This window comes from Ictalurus punctatus, chromosome 3 (genome assembly GCF_001660625.3).
Source record: "Ictalurus punctatus breed USDA103 chromosome 3, Coco_2.0, whole genome shotgun sequence".
Lineage (NCBI taxonomy): Eukaryota > Metazoa > Chordata > Actinopteri > Siluriformes > Ictaluridae > Ictalurus > Ictalurus punctatus.
This window is the reverse complement of record NC_030418.2, coordinates 18,287,977-18,315,866: the sequence shown is the minus strand read 5'-3', so window position 1 is coordinate 18,315,866 and position 27,890 is coordinate 18,287,977. Positions and strand designations below refer to the sequence as shown.

Below are 27,890 nucleotides of genomic sequence, written 5' to 3'. Positions count from 1 at the left end.
ATTTCATATCTTTTGAAAAGGTAGTTGTAGGTTGATCCAGTGTTCATATTCAGTTATCCTGACACACGTTTACTGAAGGAAGCACATGCAGGCGCTTTTCTCCTGGGAGATGTAGCAGTATCTGTGAGCCAGGGGTCTGAAAGCCGTGTAACTGCATCTGTTCTGAGTTTATTGTTACATTAGTAATTTTACAGCACTCAAGAGAGCTCTAGAAATTGCTGTCCTGCAGGGTGTTTTGAAATAGAGCATGTTTTATCTAACAGCAAACGGATGGAGAGATGTTAAAGAGAGATGGTGCAAAGTGGGAAAATGTAGATGTGGAGGAGTCACATGGAGGAGAGAAAAATGGCGAAAAAGAAAAGTGCAAGACAGTCTTTGAATAGGCATCACAGTTATAGAGTAGCTTGTTTGGTCTTTAAAGTAAAGGAGCACTGTCTATGCCCCACTGCTCAGCTAAGTAATAGGCTATCACATCCACCAATCTATCCAGCTATTTATTGAGAGAATATGACCAGAGACAGAGAGGGGATTATTATTACTGTAAATGCGCTCTCCTATCTTAATCCATTAAGTGACTTTAAATCTGTAATTTTGTTTCTGTCCTTGTGTAATTGATCTTAAGCATTACCAGACAGTCCTTTTAAACTAAGCTGACTGAAGGAGCATGTTTTGTTCCTCAGTGTTTATGTTTATGCAACTGAATTATTCTTGATGGATCACTGTCTCACTTGCCTTCTGGTTTGTATCTGGTTTATTCGCCACCATGTCTGCTTTACCCATCCTTTTCATACTTTCCTAGGTTCCCCAATGTTTGGCTGATTCTCATCTGTTCATTTCCACTTCACCTTCTCCCTCCATTTATTTTTATTATTTTCTCATTCTACATGCCTCTTCCCCCTCACATATTATGTCCTCCAGCCACTTCTTTGCCCTGTCAGCTCTGTTTATTCCCCTACTCTTGTCTCTTCCTCTGTCTCTGGCTCTCACAATCACAAGCCCCAGCTGTGGCCCCTGCTCTCTCCCCTGGGCTCTGTTTATCGTTTGCCGGTGTCTGAGCTCCTCCGCTCGCTGGCTCTGGTCCTCTGCTTAGTGTCTGAGGCAGGAAGTGGGGTATGGATTGGCCAAGTCGGCACAGCACACTCAGCTTTGTGTTTGAGCATGTAATCTCTCCTTTCACACAGGCAGATGTGAGCATGACCCCTGCATACTGCCAGCACATACCAATCATTGGATATAAACACCCTATCAACCCATTCATTGTACCTGGTGAACAAGACCGTGCTATTGTTTTTTTAAGGACATCAAAGTAAAAGTTATACAATTCACAGATCACGCACACACACACACACACACACACACACACACACACACACACACACCCACTGCAGGAAATATTGTAGGTGGTTGGCAAAAGGAAATGAAGGCATCAGGATGCACCATGGGAAAAAGGCAAATGTGATGCTGGGAAACCTTGGGTCCTGGCATTCATGTGGATGTTACTTTGACACATACCACCGACGTAAACAGTGTTGCAGAGTACACCCCTTTATTGCAACAGTATTCCCTCATGGCAGTGGCCTCTTTCAGCAGAAAGCCACACTGCAAAAATTATTCAGGAATGGGATGTGGGATGTGCTGGACAAATAAGTTAGTTCAGATATCAGTCGTCCACTTATGTCTAGGACTGGGACTTACTCCTATGCTTTGGATCATTGTCTTGCATAATCCAGTTGTGCTTGAGTTTTAACTTATGAACTGAAGACCAGACATTCTCCTTTAGGAATTTATGGTAGAGAGCAGAATTCATGTTTCCCTCAGTTATTGCAAGTTGCCCAGGTCCTGAAGCTGCATAGCATCCCCACACCATCACATTTCCACCACCAGGCTTGACCGTAGGTATGGTGTTCTTTTTGTGGAATTCTGTGTTTGGTTTACGACAGATGTAACGGGACACCTTTTGACTTTTGACTCATCAGTCCACAGATGATTCTCCCAAAAGGTTTGAGGATCATAAAGGTGTGTTCAGATGAGCCTTGATGTTCTTTTGGGTTAGCAGTGGTTTTGACCTCGCCACTCTTCCATGGATGCCAGTTTTTCCCAATGATTTTCTGATAGTGGAGTCATGAACAATGACCTTTATTAATGCAAGAGAGGCCTGTGGGTTCATTGATGTTGTCCTTGGGTCTTTTGTGACTTGCTGGATGAGTAATTGCTGTGCTCTTGGAGGAATTTTGGAAGGTCAGCCACTTCTAAGAAGGTTCACTACTGTGCCGAGTTTTTCCATTTGGAGCTAATGGCTCTCACGGTTCTTTTCAGTCCCAAAGCCTTTGAAATAGCTTTGTAACCCTTCCCAGACTGGTGTATTTCAATTACTTTCACCCTCATCATTTCTGGAAATTTGGCATAGTTGAATTTATACTAAGAAAGTAAAAGTACGCTTATCAAAATAGATTGATTTTTTTTTAAAATAATTGTGTCCCAATTATTGGCATCCCTAAAAATCTTTATGAACAAAATGTAAGTGAAGTATTTCCAATATTTCCTCAGTATTTAAGAACTTTTAAGAGGCCTTAATGCTTCATACATATGAGGTGACACAGAGGTTAAATTCCCTTTGTCATTCATCATTGGGAAGATTGGAGAATACACAAATGAAATGAGACAAGTGTGTGTTGATGCAGTATAAGTCAGCACGCAAGTGCATACACTCAGTGACTTTATTTGGGGTAATCCAATAATCCAGTTATAGTCATTGTCTGGTCAAAACACAAGCTGGCAGCGTCAAAAAGGGGATATTCATAATATGACAATCAAAGAACAATCAGAATTGAAATGGAAAACATGAAACACGCGAAAACAGGCTTAGTAAAACACACAAAACAAGACTTTGCAAAGACATAATCACACAGCAGAGTATAAACAGATGCACTAATGAAATCCTAAACTGAAAACAAGGGGTGGAGACAAGACCAGGAAGAGAAAACAGAAAAGTGTATTTTGCCCCCATATATAATGAGGAGGATGGGTAGAGAAGCAAACAGTTCACTAAGGATCACAGTTGGATATTTGCAGATGATAGCAGTGCCCATGATGCTCTTGTCTGAGAGGCGTAGAACCTGATGTGGTTTTCTGCTGTTGTAGTCCATTCACCTCAAGCTTCAATGTTTTGTGTGTGCAGAAAATGTTTTCTGCTCACCATGGTTATAAAGAGTGATTATATGAGTTAATCCTTCCTGGCAGCTCGAACCAATTTGGCCATTTTCCTCTGACCTTTCATATCAACAAAGTGTTTCCACCCACAGAATTGTCGCTCACTCAATGTTTTTTGTTTTTTGTACCATTCTGTGTAAACTCTAGAGACTGTTGTGTGTGAAAATCCCAGGAGATCAACAGTTTATGAAATACTCAAACCAGCCCATCTTGCACCAACAATCATGCCACTGTTAAAGTCACAGATATCACACTTTTTCCACCATTCTGATATTTGATGTGTACTCTTGAGCTATATCTGCATGATTTTCTGTGTTGTGCTGCTGACATATGATTGGTTGATGTACAGGTATATATACTGCATACATCAGCACTGAAGAATGTTTGTGCAGCCCTTACAGCTTCATGATTAAAAAATATGGTTGTGGAGTTACACACAATGTTTTACAAATGTAATGTTTACATATCTTGAGGCAGTGAACAGCCTTACTTAAACAGGTGTGTGGTGACAGTAGATGTGCTTTAGATGTATTGTACTGGTTGAGTTGTATGCATTTGCGTATATATTTTCTGACATCAAAAACTGATGCATAATGAGAAAAAAGAAGAAAAAAACACATACAAACTTTGACTTGATTTTGATTTTGAAATCACGAGCAAATGGGACTTGAATCTGGAAAAAAGCTGCAGAAAAGCTTTTCCGGCTCAAATTGGAACTGCTGAAAATCTGATTTGAGCTGCTTATCAGAGCATGGTTGTTATTCTGGCCAGCCGAGACATTATGACTCTACTGTTGCTCAAATGGCCTCTTGCCTATGCAAGGTCAGTAAAAAAATTCAGACAAAAAAGTAGATAGTTGTAAATGTGGTTGTCCTATTTTCCACTTGGAGGGCTATGAATCACAAAGCCAGTATTATCCTGATAAGGCTATTTTATATCCTGAATAAGAACATTTTAACCACTGTGCTGTTAAATTAACATCCTTCACTTAATCCAGTGAATGTGTATGCACTTTTGAATGAATCTAATTTGACACCATAGACTATGCGAGAATGGCAGAAGATTTATTTTTCTGTTTTGGATGAACAATAGACCAGTTTTGCAGGTGTTTTAATGTCCCTTTGGGTTAAACCATGACAGTCTTGTCAAGTGCTTCTGCAGGTTTTCTCTCTAACAAAGAAGGCTCATGGTAATTCCACTTGTTTAATCAATTGGTTTCACTCTTCAAATGACAGATGAGTCATTGCAGGTTTGATGCTGTTTGCCTCAAATGAAAAGACACAGGTACACTGTCCTTTTGAAGATAATATTGGATGTCTTGAGCTAAACCTGTGTATCCAGTTGTTTATGATTTTCAAAGTAATGGGTAATATGACTTGTTAAATAATTAAATGTACAGTCATACTGTTCAGTTTGACTCACTTAATCCATTTACTCTAGGTAAATGTAAATAATTAGTGTATTTTGTATGTAGGAGGAGAAGAAGAAGCCTTTATTGGTCATATATACATTACAGCACTCTGAAATTCTTTTCTTCGCATATCCCGGATTGTTAGAAGTTTGAGGTCAGAACGCAGGGTCAGCCATGATATGGCAGCCAATAGCAGAGGGGGGTAAGGGCCTTGCTCAAGGGCCCAACAGTGGCAGCCAGTAACCCAGAGCACATGTATTGTTACAAAAAAGGTTTGAACTGTATTACTAAGGCTAAATTAGTCTTTACTATACCTGAGGTAGATATTCCACATCTGGGAACAAGTTTGTATGAGTTTCTAAGAGTATATGCACATGAACATGTTTGTGTCTATTTATAGATGCTGATGTTATCAGTGTTGAAAAAAGTTATATTTCAGTTTTGCTACTTCATCTTGTTGCTAGACATATGGGGTGGCATAAAATGGGTTTTTATCTTGATTCACTTTTCACTGAGTGGGAGAAGAGGGGGTTAGAGCACTGGGACGAGGAGGATGGGCCAAAGGAATATGACAGAATGAAAAGAAAGACGAGAGTGGGATGAAAAGAGGCTGGTGGTCTGATGGTGGTGTTTATTAGTGAGACTGAATGCAAAAATGATCATCCTCCTATCTGCTTCCATGGTAACGTGTGTGTGTGTGTGTGTGTGTGTGTGTGTGTATGTGTTTGTGTGCGTGTGTGTGTGTGTGTGTCTTACAGAGTGATTTTAAGAGAGTTTTTGCACAGTACAATTCAGTGCAAGAAGTAGCTGACTCATCTAGTTAGTGACTTATAGAGGTCAAAGTCACTCAGACCTTTTTGATTGTGTGTGAGTGTGTGTGTGCATGTGCACATGTGTGTCTTTGCATGTGTGCTTTTGTCATTTTCTGACTGCTGGATGTGTTTGTATGTTGTGTGACTGTGTTATTGAGCCCCTTGACATTAGAAAGTACTGTTTTCAATGCAAGATATGACTAGTAAGACATGTGTAATATGAACTTTTATGAATAGGCACAAAATGGAACCTCACAGACGTAGGCACTGAAAATGTGTTTTAAGACCAGTGTATTTTCATACTAGTGTCTAAAACATGAAGCAAGTCTACATTATTTTCAGGTCGATTTTAATGTCATAGTGAAAATTGCAAATCATAAAAGAATTTTTTCGGTCATGAGTCTTAGAATTCAAAATATGACATGCCTCCCGGCAGCTGATTTAGTGCCATTGTGACTGAAATCTCAGAATGTGACTGCTGCTTTGATACTTGTCCAAAAGCTGAAGGATTTCATAGGATGAGAAACTCACAGGTGTCAAGGATTTCACCTCTCAGCATGATGCAGTAGTTATGTTTGGTGTTCACTCCATGTGCTTTTGTTTCTGCCCTAGTCCTGTCTTCAACGCTGTTCTGATATTGGTTGATTACCCTAATGTGTTTACCTGTTCTGTGTCAGGTCCTTAATTAGTTTGTTTCTACAGTATATAACTTGCTGCTTCTTGTTTTAAGTCTTATCATGCATTTATTTCATCTAAGCCTAATTTTCTTGTTTTCCCTTTCCTTTTTTTTTTTTTTTCTTCCAGTTTTACTTCCTGGTTTTGGTCCTTGCATGTTTTCCATGATCGTGAATATGGATCATCCTCATTTAATTCTGTATGTCTGTGTTTTGACCCCAGCCATAGCCTATTTTTGATTTTCAGATTTTCTTGAACAAATCACACACTTGCATCCTGCCTTCACTAATTACACATTACAGCGGGACAGCTATAAATATGGGAGTGGTAATAGTGGAACATAAACAATACATTCTAATAGCCAGAAAAAAATCCTTATACCATCAAATCTCACTCTGAGGAATGTTTCTGTTTATGTGAGCCCATTTTCCGCAAAAGACAGGATCACACTGGTTGATGTCATGCAGAACATAGTAATTTTCTTTAATCACAGGTCTGTCATTAGAGGATCTTCATCATATAATGACAAGGAGAGCATGTTATTGCATAGTCTGTTTGAGAATTCAGCCAAGATTTTACAAGTGTAACAAGTAGTAGTCTTAGAGAATCGTAGAAATCGCATAGTCTAAAACTTAAAGGAACAAAGAGAAGGTAAATGTTGTGGGAGTTTGTGTAATGAAAACTGTTTTCTTGTATTACTCTGCTAATTGGATTTTAATTGTTACATGTTTGGGGCCAGTTTTGAAATGTGGAAAGGAATTGGAGATTCCTGCAGTGATCATCTCATCTTCAGTCTCAGTATAGTTTCACTCACCGATAGCTTATAATCAGGCGGGTCTGATTATTTAGTCAGTCAAATATAGACTCCATACTCTTTTCAGTCAGTTATCATCATAAAATAGTACAGAGTTAACATGTACATGCCTTTTTTAATTGAAAAAATAAGTCATGTCCATTTCTCCTAGCCAGCTGGAGACTACATCCAGCACTGGTCAAACAAAATATATATTCTCAACTAGAAGTGTGGCCTTTCTCATTAAGCGTAGCAGTAGGAAATGGTGTATCCCCCTGTGAATCTTGGCTTCTCCCACCATGAACTACTTTACTAAGTAAAAAAAAAAATCAATCAATCCAATGCTATTAACCCAGAGTCATAAGCAAATGGACTTTTCTTCTAAAAATGTAAATAGCTTTAATTTTGTTCAGTGCTTTTTGTTGACTTCATGTGAGCTCTATGGATTTATTTAAGCAGATCTCCACAGAGACATGTTGCAATCTATGATAACTAAATAGGCTGTGGATCTCGTACTGTGGAGATAACAGCTGTTTTCATAGAACACTTCTGCAACCCTGGTCTATACAGCCACCCAGGCTGCTCACTGACAATGGACAAATTTAGGTTATTTCCGCTTTGGTGTTTAATGTGTTTTCATGTGAGCCCAGCTTTCTGCAAATATTTGTAAGGGGACTCCATCATCATGCCTTTGTTGTTAGTGTTGTCGCACTCAGAAATAGCATGCTGCGGAGAACAGCTCCTGTTCTGATGAGCAAATCTGAGCACAAAAGATTTAGCTCATTGGAAGATCATTTTGTTGATAACAGCTTGAAGAGAGTACAATCCCATCTGTCCATCACAAAACACCCATTACTCAAAGCTAGCCCTCTTTCTCTTCCACTTTTCTTTTATGTCTCACTCTGTTGGCCTGGTGTGCTCGTATGATGTGCTTAAAAACCTCTTGTTGCATTGTTTGTCACTTTCCCTTTCAGCACACCTCAGCCTGTTTGTGACCTCTGCAGAGTGAAGAGCTGCACTGACTATTCTCTCATATGAAACAATAGAAAAACTATCAAAATCCTGAGTGAATGTTTGACAGAGGCTTTTTTGGAAGAAAGAGCAGAAATGTAAATAATATCTCTGTATCCTGGGTGCATGCGTTTATCTGGATCACCACTTGACCCTATTTGGACGAGGGCCATTTTGGGGCCATTCATGCTTTCTTTATATTTATCTGTCTGTCCCAGGATGTTTCTGCTTTCTTTCATTTTAGCTATGTTTCCTGAATCTCCAGCTAACATTTGAGAAAAAAAAAAGTTAAAAAAATGATTGTGTGTGATAATCCAAATGATTGTGCTCGATGTCACAACTGCTCATGCGTCATGGGGAAGACCTGGTTTGCTTTTAAAGGAGTGACTTATACTGTATTTTTAGAAATAAAGTCAGTCTCACAATAATCCTGGCAGAACTGTAGGTTATACTGTGTATTTATCTGTAGATGGCATTGTAAATGTTGCTTACATACTGTGGAGTACAATGAGCAATCCTACAAACAAAAATGTTTGTGAAATGAAACGTACATGCTCACTGGACGGGAACAGTTTTGACACACTTTACACCTGTATAGGTAAATGCTCCCATATCATAGCCATCATCCACAGATACTCTCTGGCCTTCTTCTTTCTACTGGATTATTTTGCCACCACACATTATAGAATCTAATTTTATTTTTTAGTACAGTTTACAAGCAGATTTACAGACATCAGGGATATAATACCCAGTGAGAGAGCCAATGGTAGCAGTTGCAAGCAAACAATTCTAAGATTGGGCTATGGAGGAAAGAAATCCTTGGGCCGAACCAATTCAGTGAAGAAGTTTGAAGAAAAGAAGATTCAGTGGAGGAGCCAATTCACTTCTTGCTGGAACTATCAATAATGAGTTTGTATTAAATAGTCTTGTAATTATAGTTGATATGGAATATTGGTTAATAATCATCAATTACATGTACTAATATAGTATTTATGACTGGATTCAGTATGTCTTAAGTGTAAGTTAGATGTAAAGGAGATGGATTACCAGATCACAGTCAACAGTATATCGGTGAAGATGGAGCAGGAGCCTGGAATTCTCTTCACAGGAGCAGGTATTTCCTCATCTGCTGTCCTCTTGACTAGAACAGAAACTTGTAGTCCAGTGGACGGGATCAGGAATATTGCATTTTTTTTTTACAGGAGTTAAAACTTGTCTTCTGACCATGTGCATAAATTTGAAGTCCTCTGGAAGAAGGGACTTTCCATGGGGGTTTTCTGGATACAATCAGCAACTTGAGGTACTCTAGATTGGAGCAGGAAATTGAAGTCCTCTGGACAGGATCAGGAGTTTGTAGTCCTTTAGATAAGACCAGGGGCTCTTAGGAGCAGGAAATTTTAGCCCTCTGGACAGGAGCAGGAAATTGAACAGGAGTTTATAGGGTTTGTAGTCCTCTAAACAAGAACAATAGCTTTTTGTTCCCAGGAGATTTTATATTTCAGGGCAGCAGGAGTAGAAGCTTTTATAAATGATGGGTTTTAGACTTCAGGGGGTAAGAGTAGGATCGTTGTGCCCTTATTTTCTATACGATTTAGTAATCCTGAAATGGACTTACCTTCTTTTGCCTACACTAAGGAGCTGGTTGACTCTGTGGAATATTTATTATACAGTGATGCTATTCACTGCCTTGTCTGGAGCTGTCTGTACAGCAGCAGTGAACAGGCTGAGCAAAATGAATCGTGCCAAGGCAGGTTCTCAAGTGATGTGTTTCATCTCCCTCATGAATAACATTAAGACAGGCTCAATCAGGAAGCATGCTGAGGCCTGAATTCACTCTCAATACACCACTAACATCTTTATTTTAATTCTCAGCATCCATAAATATCCCAGTTAGATTGAATGTTTTGTGTTGGACTAAATGCTTTGCAAAGAATTGTAATGAATGTAGCAAATAATATTTCTGATACACAGACAAAACAGATTTAGCTCAAGGTCACTAAATGAATGTATGCATATAGTACTATGTATAGTACTGTGTATAGTACTGTGCAAAAGTTTATTTTTAAATATTTTTTATTTTAATATTGAATTACACTGAATTAATCTTATAGCAGATTGAAATTTGGGTTGAGGCAAACATATTATTTTCCAGATCAGAACAAATGCCAATTTTCCTGCTTTAAGTACAAAATTTCTGCAAAACCCTTTCTCGCCATCCAGTTATATTATCATTGTACATATACATCATGTGCTAGGGTTGACAATTTCTTTGATTACTTGGGAAAATAGGTAAACCAGAACAGAGGATTTAATAGCTCTAAGTCATTTAAATTAGACCATTAATAAACTGATGAAAACCTATACCCTTCACATTGATCTGAAGCCTACACCAGCCCTAATGCTCTTTCCATCATTATATAAGACTGTAGCAATGAAGGATTAAACTTTACTGTGGCTCGTCTCACCCAGTAGCTTACAGAATAATTAGTCACCTTTGTGTCTTGCTCTCATTTCTGATATCCTGCGAGCAGCTCCCAGGAGCAACAGAGGGAAAGAATAAGCATGATCATAGATTTCAGAAAGCTCAGTATGATGTCATACACAGTATATAGCAGAATCAAAGCCATCTTGAGTTAGGGAGCTTGCAGCCTTACACTCATGTTCTAGCTGCTGCTTCTTATTATTCTGATACTACAATTAATCATCTGCTTACAGTTTAAATTCAAAGGTATTTGCTTCATTGTGAGGTGATATTGATCCGTCTCCATTTGCTGCCCAGAAATATTCAAATCCCCGTATCACAAAGACACACATCGTAAAACAGAATGCGAGTATGTGAAGTGTGGCAGAGACTTAGTCCAACCAAGACTCATCAGGCTGGCATCTATGTCACATGTTGACTTAGTTTTAAACATGTTTAGTTCAAAACAGCTTTAGTTTCATACTAGTTTAATGGGCTGCAAGGTAGTGCTGCATGTAGCATTGGCACCTCACAGCTCCAGAGTCCCTGGTTCCTGAGCTTGGGTTACTGTTTCCGTGGAGTTTTGCATGTTCTCCTTGTGTCTGTGTTGGTTTCCTGTGGGTTCTCCAGGTTCCTCCCAAAAATATGATGGTAGGTGTATTAGCTACAGTAAATTGCCCCTAGGTGTGGCATCCCATTCAGGGTGCATTCCCAGTGTTCCTGGAATAGGCTCCAGATCCTCCAAGACCCTTATCAGAATAAAATGGTTAACATGCTTAATATTGGATATCAGTGTATTTGCCAGCATGTAATAGTTTTAACAATTTTCTCCCCTCAAAAAAACTGTCATGTTGGTGATTTTATTATATGCTTAGTATTGTTTGAATAGCTGTAGATGTAAAGATAATGCCATTACACAATACATTTTAGGCTGCATCCACATTAATCCGAATAGATCTTAGATTTTAAAATGCTCTCCATTTACAATGGCGTTTGTAAACATTTTCCAAAAGTTGCTTGTCCACACTGAAACGTCTGAAAATGCTTACATCTCTATACCATGCATGCATAAAAACATAAGAAGCTTTGACCTGCATCATTCCTGTCAGGCATTTAATTAAAAATGCAATCTGAAATTTGTACAAAGTGACATTAATCTTTAACAAAGCTATCAAACTGGATAGCAGGCACAACATCTGCAGTACAAGAATCGTCCACCATCTTATTTGCTTCGAGTTGATGGGTCACAAGACTAAAATGTCTTCCTAAAAAATGTCATCGTTTTTTAATGTCTCAGTTTTCTCAGTCCACACTAAAATAGTCCACACTCTTTTAAAATTGGGGTAATCATGTATGCATAAAGAAAGATGTGTTTTTACATGCTGCATAGAAATCCAGTGTCATGGCATTGTGGGTACTCTGTATGACATATTTGATCGTTTTTTTGTATATTTTCAGAAACTTTTCCGGAAACATCATACATTTCCCTATGCTAAAATACCTCAAAGCATTTCTCAAATCCTAGTACACACAGTAGCATATTTTAGTTACTTGCACATTCAGGTGTCTTTCCACTATTGTCTCCTATTTTGTCAAGACATTTATAGTGTACTCTAGATCTATTGGTACACTTAATATAAAAATGGGCAAAAATCATTGTCGAAAATAAACATTACATGCAATAAGTGTTTGAAAGTGTTTCATTGTTTAATTCAGTCTTGAATTGTTCTCAGAAGATGATAAATGCAACTTCTGATACAATGCAGTGTATGTGAGTCATATCTGCTCATATCTGTGTGGTTTGTTTTTTAGTGCGCAGTCTAGCTCTGATAATCCCTCACTCTCACCACTCAGGCTTTTGTTTAAACTGCGTTATTTTTATCACCTCATCACACAACAGCCATTATTTTCTAACTTTCCTCAACAGATAAATCCTCTTTTAAGTGAGTCTATAACAATGAGTGCACTGTATGATACTGAAAGACAGAATTATTTATTATTCAATACTAAATTTTACAGATTTTAATTGACTTTTTTATCAGAGATATTGAGTAAATATTTCTATCCTCCTTTCGATTCTCTTATAGCTCTAACCAACGTGAAGTTATGGGCCATTGACAGGCAGTGCTTTCAGACCATCATGATGAGGACCGGACTGATAAAGCATGCAGAGTACATGGAGTTTCTCAAAAGGTTAGAAATTGAGTGTGTGTGTGTGTGTGTGTGTGTGTGTGTGTGTGTTTGAATAATACTCCAAATGTATCTGAGTAATTAGAGTGAATTCTGTACTGTTTGTATGTCTGTAACTCTGTTTGTGTGCGTGTACTGTACAGTGCCCTAATATTGGCACCCGTGGTAAATATGAGCAAAGAAGGCTGTGAAAAATTGTTTTCATTGTTTATCCTTTTGATCTTTTATTTAAAAAATTCACAAAAATACTCTGCTCTCATGGATATCAAACAATTGAAAACAAAACACAGGTTGTCAAAAAAAATCTTTTTTAAATATAGGTGTGCAACAATTATTGGCGCCATTTTTGTCAATAATTTGTGCTACCTCCCTTTGCCAAGATAACAGCTCTGAGTCTTCTCCTATAATGACTGATTCAATTTTCAATTCAATTAAATTTTATTTGTATAGCGCTTTTTACAATAGACATTGTCTCAAAGCAGCTTTACAGAAACATATAAACACGGTATACTGATTTTAAATGTGCGAATTTATCCCAATTGAGCAAGCGACGGTGGCAATGAAACTCCCTAAGATGTTAAGAGGAAGAAACCTTGAGAGGAACCAGACTCAGAAGGGAACCCATCTTCATCTGGGTAACAACAGATAGTGTAAAAAAGTTAATTATGGTTTTATATGAAGTCTGTTTGGCCTTAGAAGCAACCGTAGTCCCAGCAGTCTGGAATTGGAGTCGATGAGAGCTCCAGCCAGAGGTAGGGCATCCGATGAGGTTGGAGAATACATGGCAAGGGATCTGAGACCTTTCCTCCATACAGAATCTGTACAGATCCTTCCAATTTCAAGGGCCACACTGGTGGACTCTCCTCTTCACTTCACCGGGTTTCTATGGGTTTCAAGTCAGGGGACTGGGATGGCCATGTCAGGACCTCGATTTTGTGGTCAGTGAACTGGGAGCACACCACAGCAAAGAAGATAACACTGGCCAACATTGACTTATAAGACATCCGCAGTAGCCTAGTGCACACGTTAAAGGACCTGAGCCTCCTCAGAAAGAACATCATGCTCTGTCCGTTCTTATATCTCAATATCTGTTGATATTTGATAAAGTCCATGATTATTGCCAAAAAGCTCTATTTTGGTTTCATCTAACCATAGAACCCAATCCCATTTGAAGTTCCAGTAGTGTCTGGCAAACTGAAGATGCTTGAGTTTGTTTTTAGATGAAAGTAGAGGCGTTTTGAAAACCTTCCAAACAACTAGTGGTGATGTAGGTGACTTCAGATTGTAGTTTTGGGGACTTTCTGACCCCAAGAAGCAACTACCTTCTGCGATTCTCCAGCTGTGATTCTCAAATCATCCTCTTCACAGTGCGTCAAGACAATATAGACATGCGTCCAATTCCAGGTTGATTCATAACATTTCCAGTTTACTGGAACTTCTTAATTATTTCCCTGATAGTGGGAATGGGCATTTTCGATGCTTGTGCTATATTATTGTAGCCATTTCCCATTTTGTGAAGCTCAACAACCTTTTGCCACACATCACAGCTATATTCCTTGGTCTAAACTATTGTTATGAATGATTAATGGAACTTGGCCTATGTGGTACTTCATATTTATACCCTTGTGAAACAGGAAGTCATGGTTGAACAATTTCCTGTTCCTAGTCACCCAGGTGTACTCAAAAAATGTATTTGAAAAAAATAAGTAAAATATCAATGGGAATATAGTTCAAATATATTTTTCTCATATGAATTCATAGAGGTGCCAATAATTGTTGCACACCTATATTTAACAAATATATATTTTTTTATAAACCTGTGTTGCATTTGCAATCGTTTGATATTAGGGATGCACCAAAATTGAAATTCTTGGCCAAAGCCAAAACCGAATATAATGAAACCCTTTTTTTTTTTTTTTTTCACATTTTTTCCATTTATTTTGCCATTTTTTTCACCATTGCATAAATTAAATAGTCAAAATGTGCTTTTTACTATTTTGTCTTGCTTTTCAAGGAAAAAACTACCATTTCAAAATATTTATTTGACACGGAACATTTTTTTTTCATTCCAGCAGGCATAGGCTACCAACAAGGCACAATATAACTTTAACTAAATAAATGAGTAAAATAAAAATATTTTGATGTGGTCATCTTTGAGCCCCCTTGAATAGCCTATGTTAGGCTTATAACTGACTGCTGAAAGAATGGAACACTCTGTAGCCTACAACAAAAAGTGCATTAAAAAGTGCATTGACAAGTGTGCAAAAATGGTTCTATTCGGTTCTATACGGCTGATTATATTTGGGATATATACCGCTCGCGTCCCTGTACACCTCACGGAGTATTATAGTAGATATAGGACTTGTCTGCCTGCCCTTAAATAAATACATCTTTACCTGCTTCCGTATTCTACTCCCTTACGTCTCGCGATGTGACAGAATACTCCGGAACAGAAACAAAACAAACGTGCACGTGTCCACAGTAAACAATGTCACGGTTGTCAACAACCGAAGAGCATGCGCTCACTGAGCACTCATGCACACGTGCGCCCTCTCATCTCTCAGAGCGCGCGGCCGGAAGTGGAGGTCGTGACATTCGCGCGTCTCACTCTGGTTGCTAGGCTGTTTGAGCGCATCATCTAACACGTCATTGTTCGGTCAAATTTATTCGGCATTTTCACTTATTCGGCCAAACAACGAAAAAGCTTTTTTTGCTATTTTCGGCCGAATAATTTCTGGTGCTGAACATTCGGTGCATCCCTATTTGATATCCATGAGAGCAGAGTACTTTTTATGAAGTTTTTTTAACAAAATATCAAAAGTTTGAACAATAAAGACAATTTTTCACAGCCTTCTTTGCTCAAATTTACCAAGGGTGCCAATATTCCTGGAGGGCACTGTATGTGTGTTAGAATGTACATTGGCACTGCAGCTGTCATGTTAGTCTTGTGTATGTCTATGAGGGAGTCTTCTCTGCATCCAGCCAAAAGCCCCTCCTTCCGTCTTTCTCGTCTCCTTTCTTTTTATCTTTCATCTGAAGGCTCTATTTGCATAATAGCACACTGAAAAGAAAGCATGGGAAATATTTTACATATTAAAGACAGAATTCTGCATGGATTAGTTTAGAAGTGAAATGTTACATGAAAGAAATCTTCACTGAAATATGGTTGTGTAATAGAACAGTTCTTTGGAAGCTTCACTGCTCCACTGGCACAAAACCTTTGTGCACAAAGCTTTTTTCTATTTCTTTCTGTTAATGGCTCCTAATCTGTCCTTCCTCTTCTCTCTTTCTCGCTCTCTATCGACCTCTGGTATATATCTTCAATGTCTGTAGGTTTGTAAATATACATTTTCTTTCAGTTTAATCATCACAAACTTTTAATCATGCCACAGTTATCATAATCTGCCTCTAAATCACAGTTCTGCAGTTACAGCTTTTTTTAGTTGTTACTAATTAAGTCAGTGATGCAGCATTGTGTTTGTTAGGACGTTTATAGAGCTTCAGGACACAGTCTTTTTTATTTTCTGAATACATTTTTTTTTTAAGAACTCCAAATCCATCTCAAAGCTGTGCAAAAGATAAGAGGAAATAAGCAGTGATGTCTGTAAAGGAAGAGTCTAGCTAGTCATTTGACCCCAAAGGGACACGCTGACAAAAATAAAATTGCAACCATAAAGAATTCTGCTGTAAATTATGTCTTTATAGTGCGGTAACCTGGTTTGTATACCAGGAAAACTCTCTTCTAATAGTGCTTCTTATAGGTGCCAAAGGACTCTTGCTTTGGAGAAGCTATCTGTGGGCGGTCTGTATGTGTGAATGTTTTTTTCCCTGTCACCAGCTGGCTCATTAGCCAGAGCAGTTAATGGTAGATTAATGGTACAGATAGTAACATTGTGCTATTTTTTTTTTTAATAGCTCAGCATTAATTATTTGACCAACAGATGAAAATCATAAGATGAAAATTATTCACTGTGCTATTGCACAGCGATATCTACACATGCATATTTAAGCTAGAACACAAAGAAGAACAACTGTGGCACTGAGGAGAGCCATGAAAGGCAAAGAGAACTAAAATACAAGCTTTATCAGACTGAAATCTGGCAGGAAAGCACAGGATAATAAACAAGACTGTCCAAGTTAAAATAAGCCAAGTATCTACAATGAATAATATATGTGTGTAGCCAGAAGCAATAGTTACAATTGACAAACTAAAAAGCTAAGATTTGGAGTAGCTTACTTCATATAGTATTGTTAGCAAGGTACCGTAATGGCAAGGCATGTGCTTTTCAAACTTTTTTGATCATATAAAATTTTACATGAGATATATGCTGATACTTTTTATCACTGGTGTCTTGACTTTCTCAAGACACCATCACCCACTGTCAACAAAATAATTGAGATCTCACATAGTTTGTTGAGGCACTTAGGATTCTGGAGTACAAACTCCAAACAAAATATCCATTATGTAAAGAATAACACATGACAGAGTGCTGTTATACAAAAATAATACAGGTGAGGGTGACACGGTTGGATTCACCTTCCCAAACGTATATTGTTTTTGTATAACAGCACAGTCCAAAGTATGTTTCTCTATTTATACCACAGTAATTTCAGTGATGTTTAATTTATTAATGAACAAGACTATGTAAGTTTTACCCGTAAATAGTTAGATTTAATGTTGTAGAATGCCTGTGAGACATTAATTCTTGTTATCAATTATGTTATAGCAGCAAAAAAACAGTCATTCCCTCACCAGTGTCTCTCTCTCTCTCTCTCTCTCTCTCTCTCTCTCTCTCTCTCTCTCTCTCTCTAATTTTCCTAATTTGTCCAATTTTTTTTTCCACATACATATACTGGCATATAATTACACATACCATATATACTGAAAATTGCAGTATGCCCTTTTTTTGTTTTAAAATAATGTTTACTCTTTATGCAAGAAAGAAAAAACATACAGGACATGCTTAAATAATCAACAGCACCATTATTTATTACAGAACAACCTACAATATTTTTTTGTATATAGTTGCAATTAAAATGTTGTGGAAATTCTGTGAAACAGGTTAGTTTCAGTAATCATTTACATTATAGCAGATAACCTGTGTCACGATTTCCCCTCGCGCTAGCGCTGGAACATGCGGCGCGCTCTGAAACCCGAAGTGCGAGCTCAACGTGTGAACGCGCTTCTGGGTTTGTCAGTGACACTGACTTTTTTCTGTCCTGTCTTTGTCCCTGTATTGTCATTGAATGTTTCCCGTATGTGTCATCATTAGTCTCAGCTATTTTGTGTTCACCTTGATTATGTTTAATATTTAAACCCCTCCTGTCTCTTTGTTCAATGCGAAGTATTACGTGAGTTTTCCATGTACCAAGCCGTTGCTTATCGTGTTTTGTGTCATAGTTTTGATCCTGTTCTTGTCCATGTTTCTCGATTCTATTTAGCCTTGTTTATGCCCGTTTGCCGATCGCCTGACCTATTGCCTGTTTTTGACCATGCTTTTGTTTCAAGATTTGGATTTGTCTGCCTGCCTCTCTTTAATAAAGCTCTTATCTTCATTTTCATCCATTCTAACCCCCATGTTCTGTAACTTGTATACTTATGTCCTTTACTGTCCAAATTTGATGAATGTAATAAATATAAAACTATTGGGAGCTGTCAAAAAAATGACATCATCTCAAGATTAAGATTCTGTTTATCCACAGCTAATAATAATACAATAACTGTGATGTTGACTTGAAATTAATTTTGTAAACCATTTCTTTTGCAGCGTTCCAACATTCCATAGTCATCCAGAAGAAATACTAAGCAAGTTGGCCGATGTCCTTGAGGAGGTAAACATTTATTTAGCTAATCCTTCAGAGCAGAAGTTTATGAATTACATTTCAGCCATTCTTGACTATGCTAATTGTTCATTTAAAATAATACAACATTTCATATCTGTGAGTTGGCAAAAGTATGTGAACCTTTAGGGGTAGCAGTTAATTTGAAGGTTTAATTAGAGTCATGTGATTTCAATCAATGGGATGGCAATCAGGTGTGAGTGAGCGACCTGTGTTATTTAAAGAACAGGGATCTATCAAAGTCTTATCTTCACAACACGTTTGTGGAAGTGCATCATGGCCTCATGACCTCAGAAAAAGTTGTTGATGCTCATGGGGCTGGAAAAGGTTACAAAACCATCTCTAAAATGTTTGGACTTCACCAAACCACAGTCAAACAGATTGTGTACAAATGGTGGAAATTCAAGACCATTGTTACCCTTCCCAGGAGTGAGGACCAGCAAAGATAACTCCAAGATCAAGATGTGTAATAGTCCATGAGGTCACAAAACCAACTTCTAAGCAGCTAAAGGTCTCTCTCACATTGGCTAATATTAATGTTCATGAGTCCACCATCAGGAGAACACTGAACAACAATGGTGTGCATGTCAGGGTTGCAAGGAGAAAGTAATTGTTCTCCAAAAAGAACATTGCTGCCTGTCTACAGTTTGGTAAAGATCATGTGGTCAAGTCAGAAGGCTATTGGAAAAATGTTTTGTGGATGGATGAGACCAAAGTTTTGATTTAAATGAGAAGGGTTATGTTTGGAGAAAAGAAAATACTGCATTCCAGCATAAGAACCTTATCCCATCTGTGAAATATGGTGGTGGTAGTGTAATGGTTTGAGCCTGTTTTGCTGAATCTGGGTCAGGACAACTTGCCATCTTTGATGGAACAATGAATTCTGAATTATACCAAAAAATTCTAAAGACATCTGTCCATGAACTGAATCTCAAGAGAAAGTGGGTCATTCAACAAGACAATGACCCTAAGCACCGAAGTCGTTCTACCAAGAATGGTTAAAGAGAAATAAAGTTAAAGTTTTGGAATGGCCAAGTCAATGTCCTGACCTTAATCCAATAGAAAATGTTGTGGAAGGAAGAAGCAAGCAGTTCATATGAGGAAACCCACCAACATCCCAGAGTTCTGTACTGAGGAATGGGATAAAATTCCTCCAAGTTGATGTGCAGAACTGATCAACAGTTACCGGAAAGGTTTAGTTGCAGTTATTGCTGCACAAGAGGGTCACACCAGATACTGAAGCAAAAGTTCACATACTTTTGCCACTCACAGATATGTAATATAATTTTCCTCAATAAATAAATGACCAATATAATACAAATTACAAATATAATAAGTATATATTTGTTTTCTCATTTGTTTAATTGGGTTCTCTTTATCTACTTTTAGGACTTGTGTGAAAATCTAATGCTGTTTTAGGTCATATTTATGAAGATAGGTAGAAAGTTCACAAACTTTCAAGCACCACTGTAGTTGATAATGCTATCTCAACAATAGTGTCTCAACAACATTAATACTCCTGTTGTTTAATGAATTTAAATGGATTTCTATGGAGTTTGTGCTCTTAAATGCACAGGCACTGGGGACATACATCCATTTTTCATGGTGTCATGGTTATGCCGAAATCTGAGGTGGACTACATCACCCATCAGCCCTAGCACATCACATGACTCTGTCACATGTCTCACCAAGCATTCACCTGTTTTGTGGTGAATACTCCCTTATTTTAGTCTAGCTTCTGTGTGTTTGTGTCAAGCGTTTGTCATTGTCAAGCATATGTGTCGTTGTATGTGTCACAGCCTTGCTTATAGTCTGCCTTGTATCTTGTGTTTATGTTTATGGTTCTGGTTTTCACAATTTTAGTGGTTTGTTTTGCACTTTACACAATAAATATCTGCACTGACCTCCATATTTGCCTCTGTAATGTGACAGTACCAACACAGGCCCAAAATTAGTGCACTGTGATAGTTTATGACCACCAAAATAGCAACAGCATGCAAATTTGAAAAAAATATTGGCTTGCAGTCAACCAAAATTCCGGCATTCACCAGCAAATTCCACTTGTGCTGGTATGAACATAGAGTCACAGTTTAACAGCTGTTCCTTCAAAAAGGGTCAAATAGTATATGTGAAAATTCTCAAAATATCAATTAAAAATTCTCCCCTTCTGAATGTGATGCAATGATTCAATCATTCCACAAGTAACTAACAGTACTAAATGTCCTGTAGTTTTTTTTCCTTCTCCCACTAATTACATGACTCAATCTGTAGTGAAGAATGAAATTCTATACAGTTAATAATTGACCTTGAATAAAAAGTTTAACTTTAGGCACAAGTTATTTTTGCCTTGAGCAACTAGGCTCTGGCAATAGTGGGAAAATGCCCCTCTTACAATCATTCCTCCTTATTTCCCCATGGCACAATCTGTTTCTGTCATTCAGTGCATAACTTGACTGTTGATATAGATTAGACAAACTTAAAAATTCTATGTATCTTAGTCAATTGAGCTGAATTTCCCTGAATTAGAAAGGGCAGACTCCAGCAGCAATCATGTGAAAATGGGGCTGTTAAACCAACCTCAGCTCATTGAAATCCACTTAAGAATGAAAGGAAATGAATAGCAGTAATTTCCCCTCAGCATTTACACTGATCTCTCTGCTCTATCTCCACCTGTTTTTCATTTTCTGCCTATTATGTATGTCATGACATAGTGTAATCTGATTGGAATTGTTCATTAGTTGACCAACATGGAACCACCCTAATTATACACTCCCGATTGTTGGCAATAAGCAAATATAAAGCTTTGGATTTAGAGCATATCTGTGTAACAGCAGACCTACATGAAGGTTACATTTTCACTTCCACAACCAGTCAGAACACATACAATAAGAACCAAAAGCAAGCTATTTACCTCTTAGAATTCCAAGTACCGGTATGTTTGTTTTAAAACTCTTTTCCAGATGCCTATAGTTATAAATTGTGACTATTATATTGTTTAAGTGAATTTTGCAAAACCAGTGTAAAACTACAACCATGTTGTTGTTGTTTTTTAAGCTGTTACATTTTATCATTGTGGTGTTAATATTTTATATTTGAAAAGATTTTATATTAGTCACATGCATGGAAAATATCGTATATAGGATTACAGATATACAGTCCCCTCTGAACCTGTTGGAACGGCAAGGCCAATTAATTGTTTTTGCTGTAGACTGAACACATTTGGGTTTGAGATCCCAAGATGGATATCAGACAAGAGTTTGGATTTCAGCTTTTTTTTCCTGGTATTTACATGTGTTAAACAACACAAAACATAGAACATTTTATATCAGACCACAAGAGCAAAAGTACAGCAAAAGACTTGAAGTAAATTAAATTAAATAACACTTAATATTTCATTGCATATCCCTTGCTTACAATAACTGCATTAAGCCTGTGACTCATTGACATCAGGAAATTGTTGGTTTCTTCATTTGTTGTGCTTTCCAGGCTTGTACTGTAGCTTACATAAGATATGATAAGATATACCTTTATTGATCCCCCATAGGGGAAATTCAAATAACTTCTTTCAGTTGTTGTTCCCTCTCAAAGGGAACTTCGACATTGCATTTAGCATAACGCTATGGGAACGCCTCTTGCGCGTGACCGGCATCTGAAGCTTGTGTAAAATCATGCCTATTTATAGGCCTGCCATGATCAGGTGGCAATTAAGCATGTCACGTGATATAAATATAGCACCTGTGAACCGCGCCATAAGCCTTTATTATCTTCAGCGAAAGACTGCATGTCAGTTGTTTGTGTAAAGAAACAGAAAAGAAGAAAAAGACTCTTAATTTCCTCTCTATCTTTTCTCAAAATCTCAGAACTTTTCTATCCCTTTAAAAAAAAGAGAAGAAAAAAAGGAATGAGTGAGAGAGAAAAATATGAGTGAGAAAATTCAGGAAGTGTGTTACGGCTTGCTCCCGTTTAATCACGGGGAATAGTGCACACTTTCTGGGTGAAGTGTCTAGGGCTGTAGCATGCGATGGCAGCCTCGAGAGGCTGCGCATGGTAATGCCTACATTAAGCAGCTCGGCTCGCGACTCGCGCTCTTCTCGGAAGCCGAAGCGAGTTGGGTTTCAGAGCCTCACCGATTTAGGCCGGCCACTCCCGAGGCAGCTAGCTGTATCAGGTTCAGGGGATCTCTTATGGATCCGGAAGAGGAGCCGGAGACGAGCGCTGCTCTATCTCTTGCTCTGTCTTCTGGGTTGGGCTCTCCGCTGGATTTTGGAGCTTGCGTCGCGACTCCTCCTTCCGCTGTGGAAAGCCAAAAAGGGGGGAGAAAAAACACGCACAAAAATAATAGTAATAATTCCTCTCTGACTCCAAGGAGCCAGAAGGATGTGCAAAAAACTGAGAGCAGCATATAAAGAGCTGCTTGAAGTGATTACTAAGGCTGGATGAGCCTTTTTTCCCCCAGTGAAAGTAAATCCCTCACACTGCAGAAACTCCCCTTTCTTCCAGAAGTGCATGACAAAATATCAGGCTTCTGGGGGAAAACCATGTATAAGCCGTATTTATAACCCCACGATGTTGGATTATTCGGCCATTGTGGGGAATGAACGGCATGGCTATTTAGCTATGCTGAAGGTGGAGGAGGCGCTTGCGAGCTACCATTTTTTGCCATCCAAGCCACCATGTAAGGCCACCGTGGTATTGGTGGGCAAGGCCTATGCGTTAGTAGTCTTGCTTGTGGGTCACTGCAGACAATGACAGTGTTGCAGGCCTACCAAGCAGACCTGCTGAGTGAGCTCGACATATGGTGGCATTCAGCCAGTTCCTTCCCTGTTGTTTCAAGCTCACCCAAGCATCCACGAGTGGAGCCCGGGCCAGCACTAGCGCGAGGGAGACCCAGAAGGCGAGTATGGCAGCCCGCCAACCCCCCAGACAGCCAGGGGAACCAGGCAGCCATAGTCGCGGCCTGCTACTAGGCCTGATCTAAGAATGGTCATAAAGGCCAAGCAGGCAAAGAAGAGCGGTCCTGAGGGGCCGTGGAGGGACGAATCAGGGGACATGAGGTTGTTAGGGCAGTTAGCCCCCAGTGCTACTGTAGGGCCTCCCCTGGCCAAGGCAGTCCCAAGTTTTTAGCATTCTCTGGTCAGCAAGCTGTCACAGGGCAACAAAAATCTGATGCATTCCCTCCAATAGAATGTGGAATAGTTATCGTCACTAAAAGACCATCTGGCAGCGTGGAAACTGCTGCCAAATGTGTCTCCGTGGGTTATGTCTACCGTAGAAAAGGGTTATCGGGTCCAGTTTATAGCCCCCCCCCCCCCCCCCCCCCCAGGTTCAAAGGTGTGCTCACCACAGTTGTCAGCACAGACCAGAGCCCGATGTTAGCGCAGGAAGTAAGCTCCCTCTTGGACAAAGGGGCCATGTACCCCATTCCCTGAGGGAGGGAGGTTTTTACAGCTGTTATTTCCTGGTCCACAAAAAATAGGAATATGCGGCCAATTTTAGATCTGGGTCATCTGAACTGTACTCTTCGGACATACAGGTTCAAGATGCTGACACCCAAACATATTGTTCCACAGATTCAGTTTGAGGACAGGTTTGTGATGATAGATCTAAAAGGTGCATATTTCCACGTAGAAATATTACAAGCTTTATCCCCTCGCACCTTCACAAAGTGCATAGATGTCACTCTGGCTCCATTGTGACTCCAGGGCATCCGTGTACTAAACTACCTGGACGACTGGTTAATTCTAGCACAATTCAGGGAACTGGCAGTTCAACATCAAGATGTTGTTCTCGCCCACATGAAGAGCTTGTGGCTCAGGTTGAACCTCAGAAAAGTATGCTTTCCCCAGTCCAGTGGACAACTTGTCTAGGGTTTATAAACATTCTACTACGATTACGGCGTTTCTGTCCCCAACATGCGTAGGGTCAATCCTATCAGCAGTGAGCAAGATAAAGCTGGATCTTGGGAGACTATTGGCGCTTATGGGCCTATTGCACAGGAGACCGTTCAGTGGTGGCTGAGAAGCTGGGGGTTTCGTCCAAGGAACCCCTTGTGAGAGGTGTCCAAGGACGAAACCTCTGAGAATAATCATTGTCACGCGGCGATGCCTACGTGCTCTGGGAATTTGAGTGTCCCCGGTTTCTAGCCTTGGGTCAGACTCTAGGGGTGTCTCCTTAACGCAAGACGGTAATGACAGACACCTCCCTCACGGGCTGGAGCACGGTCTTAGACAGCTGTCCAGCTCACGGTCTCTGGTGCGGCCCTCATCTGGAGCGGCATATAAATTGCCTAGAAATGTGGGCCATATTTCTAGCACTGAAATTCCTTCTTCCTCAATAGAGGTCACCATGTGTTTACAGACAACACACCGGTGGTCTCATATTTTGACCACCAGGGAGGATTATGTCTGTGCCCCCTGTTCAGGTAGGCGAAACTAATTCTTCTCTGGGCAGAAGGAAAGTTTGTCAGTGAGTGCAATGTACAATCTGGGTATATGGAGTCAGACATCCTGTTGAGGCAGGGTCTGAGGCCCATGAATTGGTGGCTCCATCCACAAGTGGTGGAGTCCATATGGCGAGGTTTGGCCAAGGGGAACTGCATGTGTTCGCCGCCGAGGAGACAACACACGGCCTGCTGTGGTTCGCCCCTCACTCCTCCTGCACAATTAGAGCTGGACGCCATGGTGCACATGTGGCCGAGGTCACATCTGTACGCTGTTCCCCCATCTCTCTGCTTCCACAAGTTCTAGCGAGAGTTCCCCAAGACAGTCTATGTCTGCTGCTAGTAGCACCTTATTGGCCAGCTGGAATATGGTTCTCAGAGATAATATCCCTGCTAGATGGCACTCCTTGGGAGATTCCCATCCCAGGGATCCACTGTAGACCCAGTGAACTGCGCAATAGTTACAGTCCTGGAGTTCTTACAAGAACATTTCTCAGCAGGGTGGGCTCCTTCTACAATCAGGGTTTACATGGCCACCATTTCAGCCAGCCACGCCCCTGTTGATGGAGCCTCTGTGGGGCAACATCCTCTAACTTCGAGGTTTATGCGTGTTGTCAGGTGGCTGAGGCCCATCTGCAGGCCGCGCATACTTTCCTGGGACCTTTCTGTGGTCCTGAAAGGTCTGTCAGGTGCCCCATTTGAACCCTTAGAGTGGATCTGCTGTCTCAAGCTGGAGGGCTGATTTATCACTCTCGGCCAGAACTATGGAAACTGTGGGTCTGGCCCCTGAAGGGCACCAGCTCATAGATTCTGGTCTCACAACTGAGAGTGTAGAGACCATGTTAAATGCTAGAGCATCATCCACAAGGAAATTGTATGAACTCAAGTGGCAGCTTTTTGTCTTGTGGTGAAAGGAACGTCAGCTAGACCCAGTGAACTGCACAATAGCTACAGTCCTGGAGTTCTTACAACAACGTTTCTCTGTGGGGTGGGCTCCTTCTACAATCAGGGTTTACGTGGCCGCCATTTCGGCCAGCCATGCCCCTGTTGATGGAGCCTCTGTGGGGCAACATCCTCTAACTTCGAGGTTCATGCATGCTGTCAGGTGGCTGAGGCCCATATGCACGCTGCGCATACCTTCCTGGGACCTATCTGTGGTCCTGGAAGGTCTGTCAGGGACCCCATTTGAGCCCTTAGAGTCAGCCTCTGAGAAGCTTCTGACTCTAAAGGTAGCTCTTCTGTAGGCCCTGACATCTGTCAAGCCAGTAGAAGATCTACAAGCTCTGTTGCCCCTTCCTGCCTTGACTTTGCCCCTGGATTAGCCAAGGCCTTCCTGTATCCTATGCTGGGTTATATTCCTAAGGTGCCTACATCGGCTGTCCACCCTGTGGTGTTGCAGGCTTTCTGCCCTTCTCCATTCCCCACACCAGAACAAGAGAGAATGCACTTGCTGTGTCCAGTAAGGGCTCTCTGTACTTACATCCACCGCTCCGGCCAGTGGCGTAAGTTGAAGCATCTGCTGGTCTGCTTTGGCGGCGACAGTAGAGGTGATGCTATGTCAAAGCACCGCATCTCTAATTGGATAGTAGAAGCAATCTATGTTGCTTATGAGGCACGCGATCTCACTACGCCTCTGGGCATAAGGGCTCATTCCATTGGGCGGTCACCTCTGCGAAGGCTTTGTCCAAAGGGGTATCCTTACAGGATGTGTATGCTGCTGCAGGGTGGTCTGCGCCACACACATTCATTCGTTATTACAGCCTGGATATTCATTCCATTCCGGGCTCGAGTGTCTTGCAGTGACCCTCGGGCTTGGGTCTTTTTGAACAGGCCGTATCCTCGGTATGAAGGAGTGGGTATTCTCATTCACATAGTGTTATGCTAAACGCAACGTCGAAGTTCCCTTTGAAAGGGAACTTTCATAGCTTTGTCATACCAGGGCAGGCCTGTGAGTTGCATCTTCGCTTCAGATAATAGAAGCTGATGGCGCGGTTCACAGGTGCCATATTTATATCACGCGACGCGCTTAATTGCCACATCACCTGATCATGGCAGGCCTATAAATAGGCATGATTTTACACAAGTTTCAGATGTCAGTCACGTGCGAGAGGCATTCCCATAGTGTTATGCTAAGCGCAACATCTCGTTCCCTTCTCAGGGAACAGGGTTACATGCGTAACTCAGACGTTTGTTTTGGGTGGTTTCTCCCATCACTTTCCTCTTCAGGAGGTGAAATGCATGCTCAACTACGTTAAGGTCTGGTGATTGACTTGGAAAGTGTAAAACTTTCCACTTTTTCCCCCTGATAAAGTCCTTGTTGAGTTGGCAGTGTGTTTTTGATTATTGTCTTGCTGCATTATAAAGTTCCTCCAGATTAATTTGGAAGCATTTCTTTGTAAATTGGCAGACAGAATGTTTCTGTAAACTTCTGAATTCATTCTGCTGCTACCATCACGAGTTACATCATCAAATAAAGATTAGTGAGCCTATTCCAGGAGCAGCCATGCAAGCCCAACTACCTCCACCATGTTTCACAGATGAGCTTGTATGTTTTGGATCATGAACAGATTCTTTCTTTATCTACACTTTGGATTTTGATCATTTTGGTAGAGGTTAATCTTGGTTCCAGAACTTCTGAGACTCGTCTCTGTATTTCTTTGCGAATTCCAATCTGGCTTTCCGATTCTTACTGCTGAGGTGTAGCTTGCATCTTGTGGTATGGCCTCTATATTTCTGCTCTTGAAGTCTTCTTTGAATCGTGGATTGTGATACCCTCACCCCTGCCCTGTGGAGAATATCAGTATTTTCCCCCTAAGAATTACTGTCATATTGTCATTCAGACATGTAGTTTGTAGCTACACTTAGTTATAAGATAAAATCGAGTTTAGACTATTTTTACCTGAGGGAGTACAGATAGTACAGATATATACTTCAAAATGCATTGGTATGAGAATTTGGTGCCCAAGTGGATAACACAAAATTCTGCATCTAGACTTTTTTGAATTTTCATTTATCCCAATTAACAAAAGACTTTTTTTTGATGTTGA

At 40.0% G+C, this 27,890-nt stretch overlaps 1 protein-coding gene across 4 annotated transcripts in view; it reads left to right on the top strand.

Moving 5' to 3' along the window:
- The window catches only part of prkg1a (protein kinase cGMP-dependent 1a), an 88,102-nt gene that overhangs the window by 33,052 nt on the left and 27,160 nt on the right, over positions 1 to 27,890 (top strand). For all 4 annotated transcript variants that reach the window (XM_017465002.2, XM_017465001.3, XM_017465005.3 and 1 more), the window contains exons 4-5: positions 12,461 to 12,566; positions 18,332 to 18,395. In XM_017465002.2, coding sequence (XP_017320491.1) covers positions 12,461 to 12,566; positions 18,332 to 18,395 — 170 coding nt within the window. The remainder of the gene's footprint in view (positions 1 to 12,460; positions 12,567 to 18,331; positions 18,396 to 27,890) is intronic.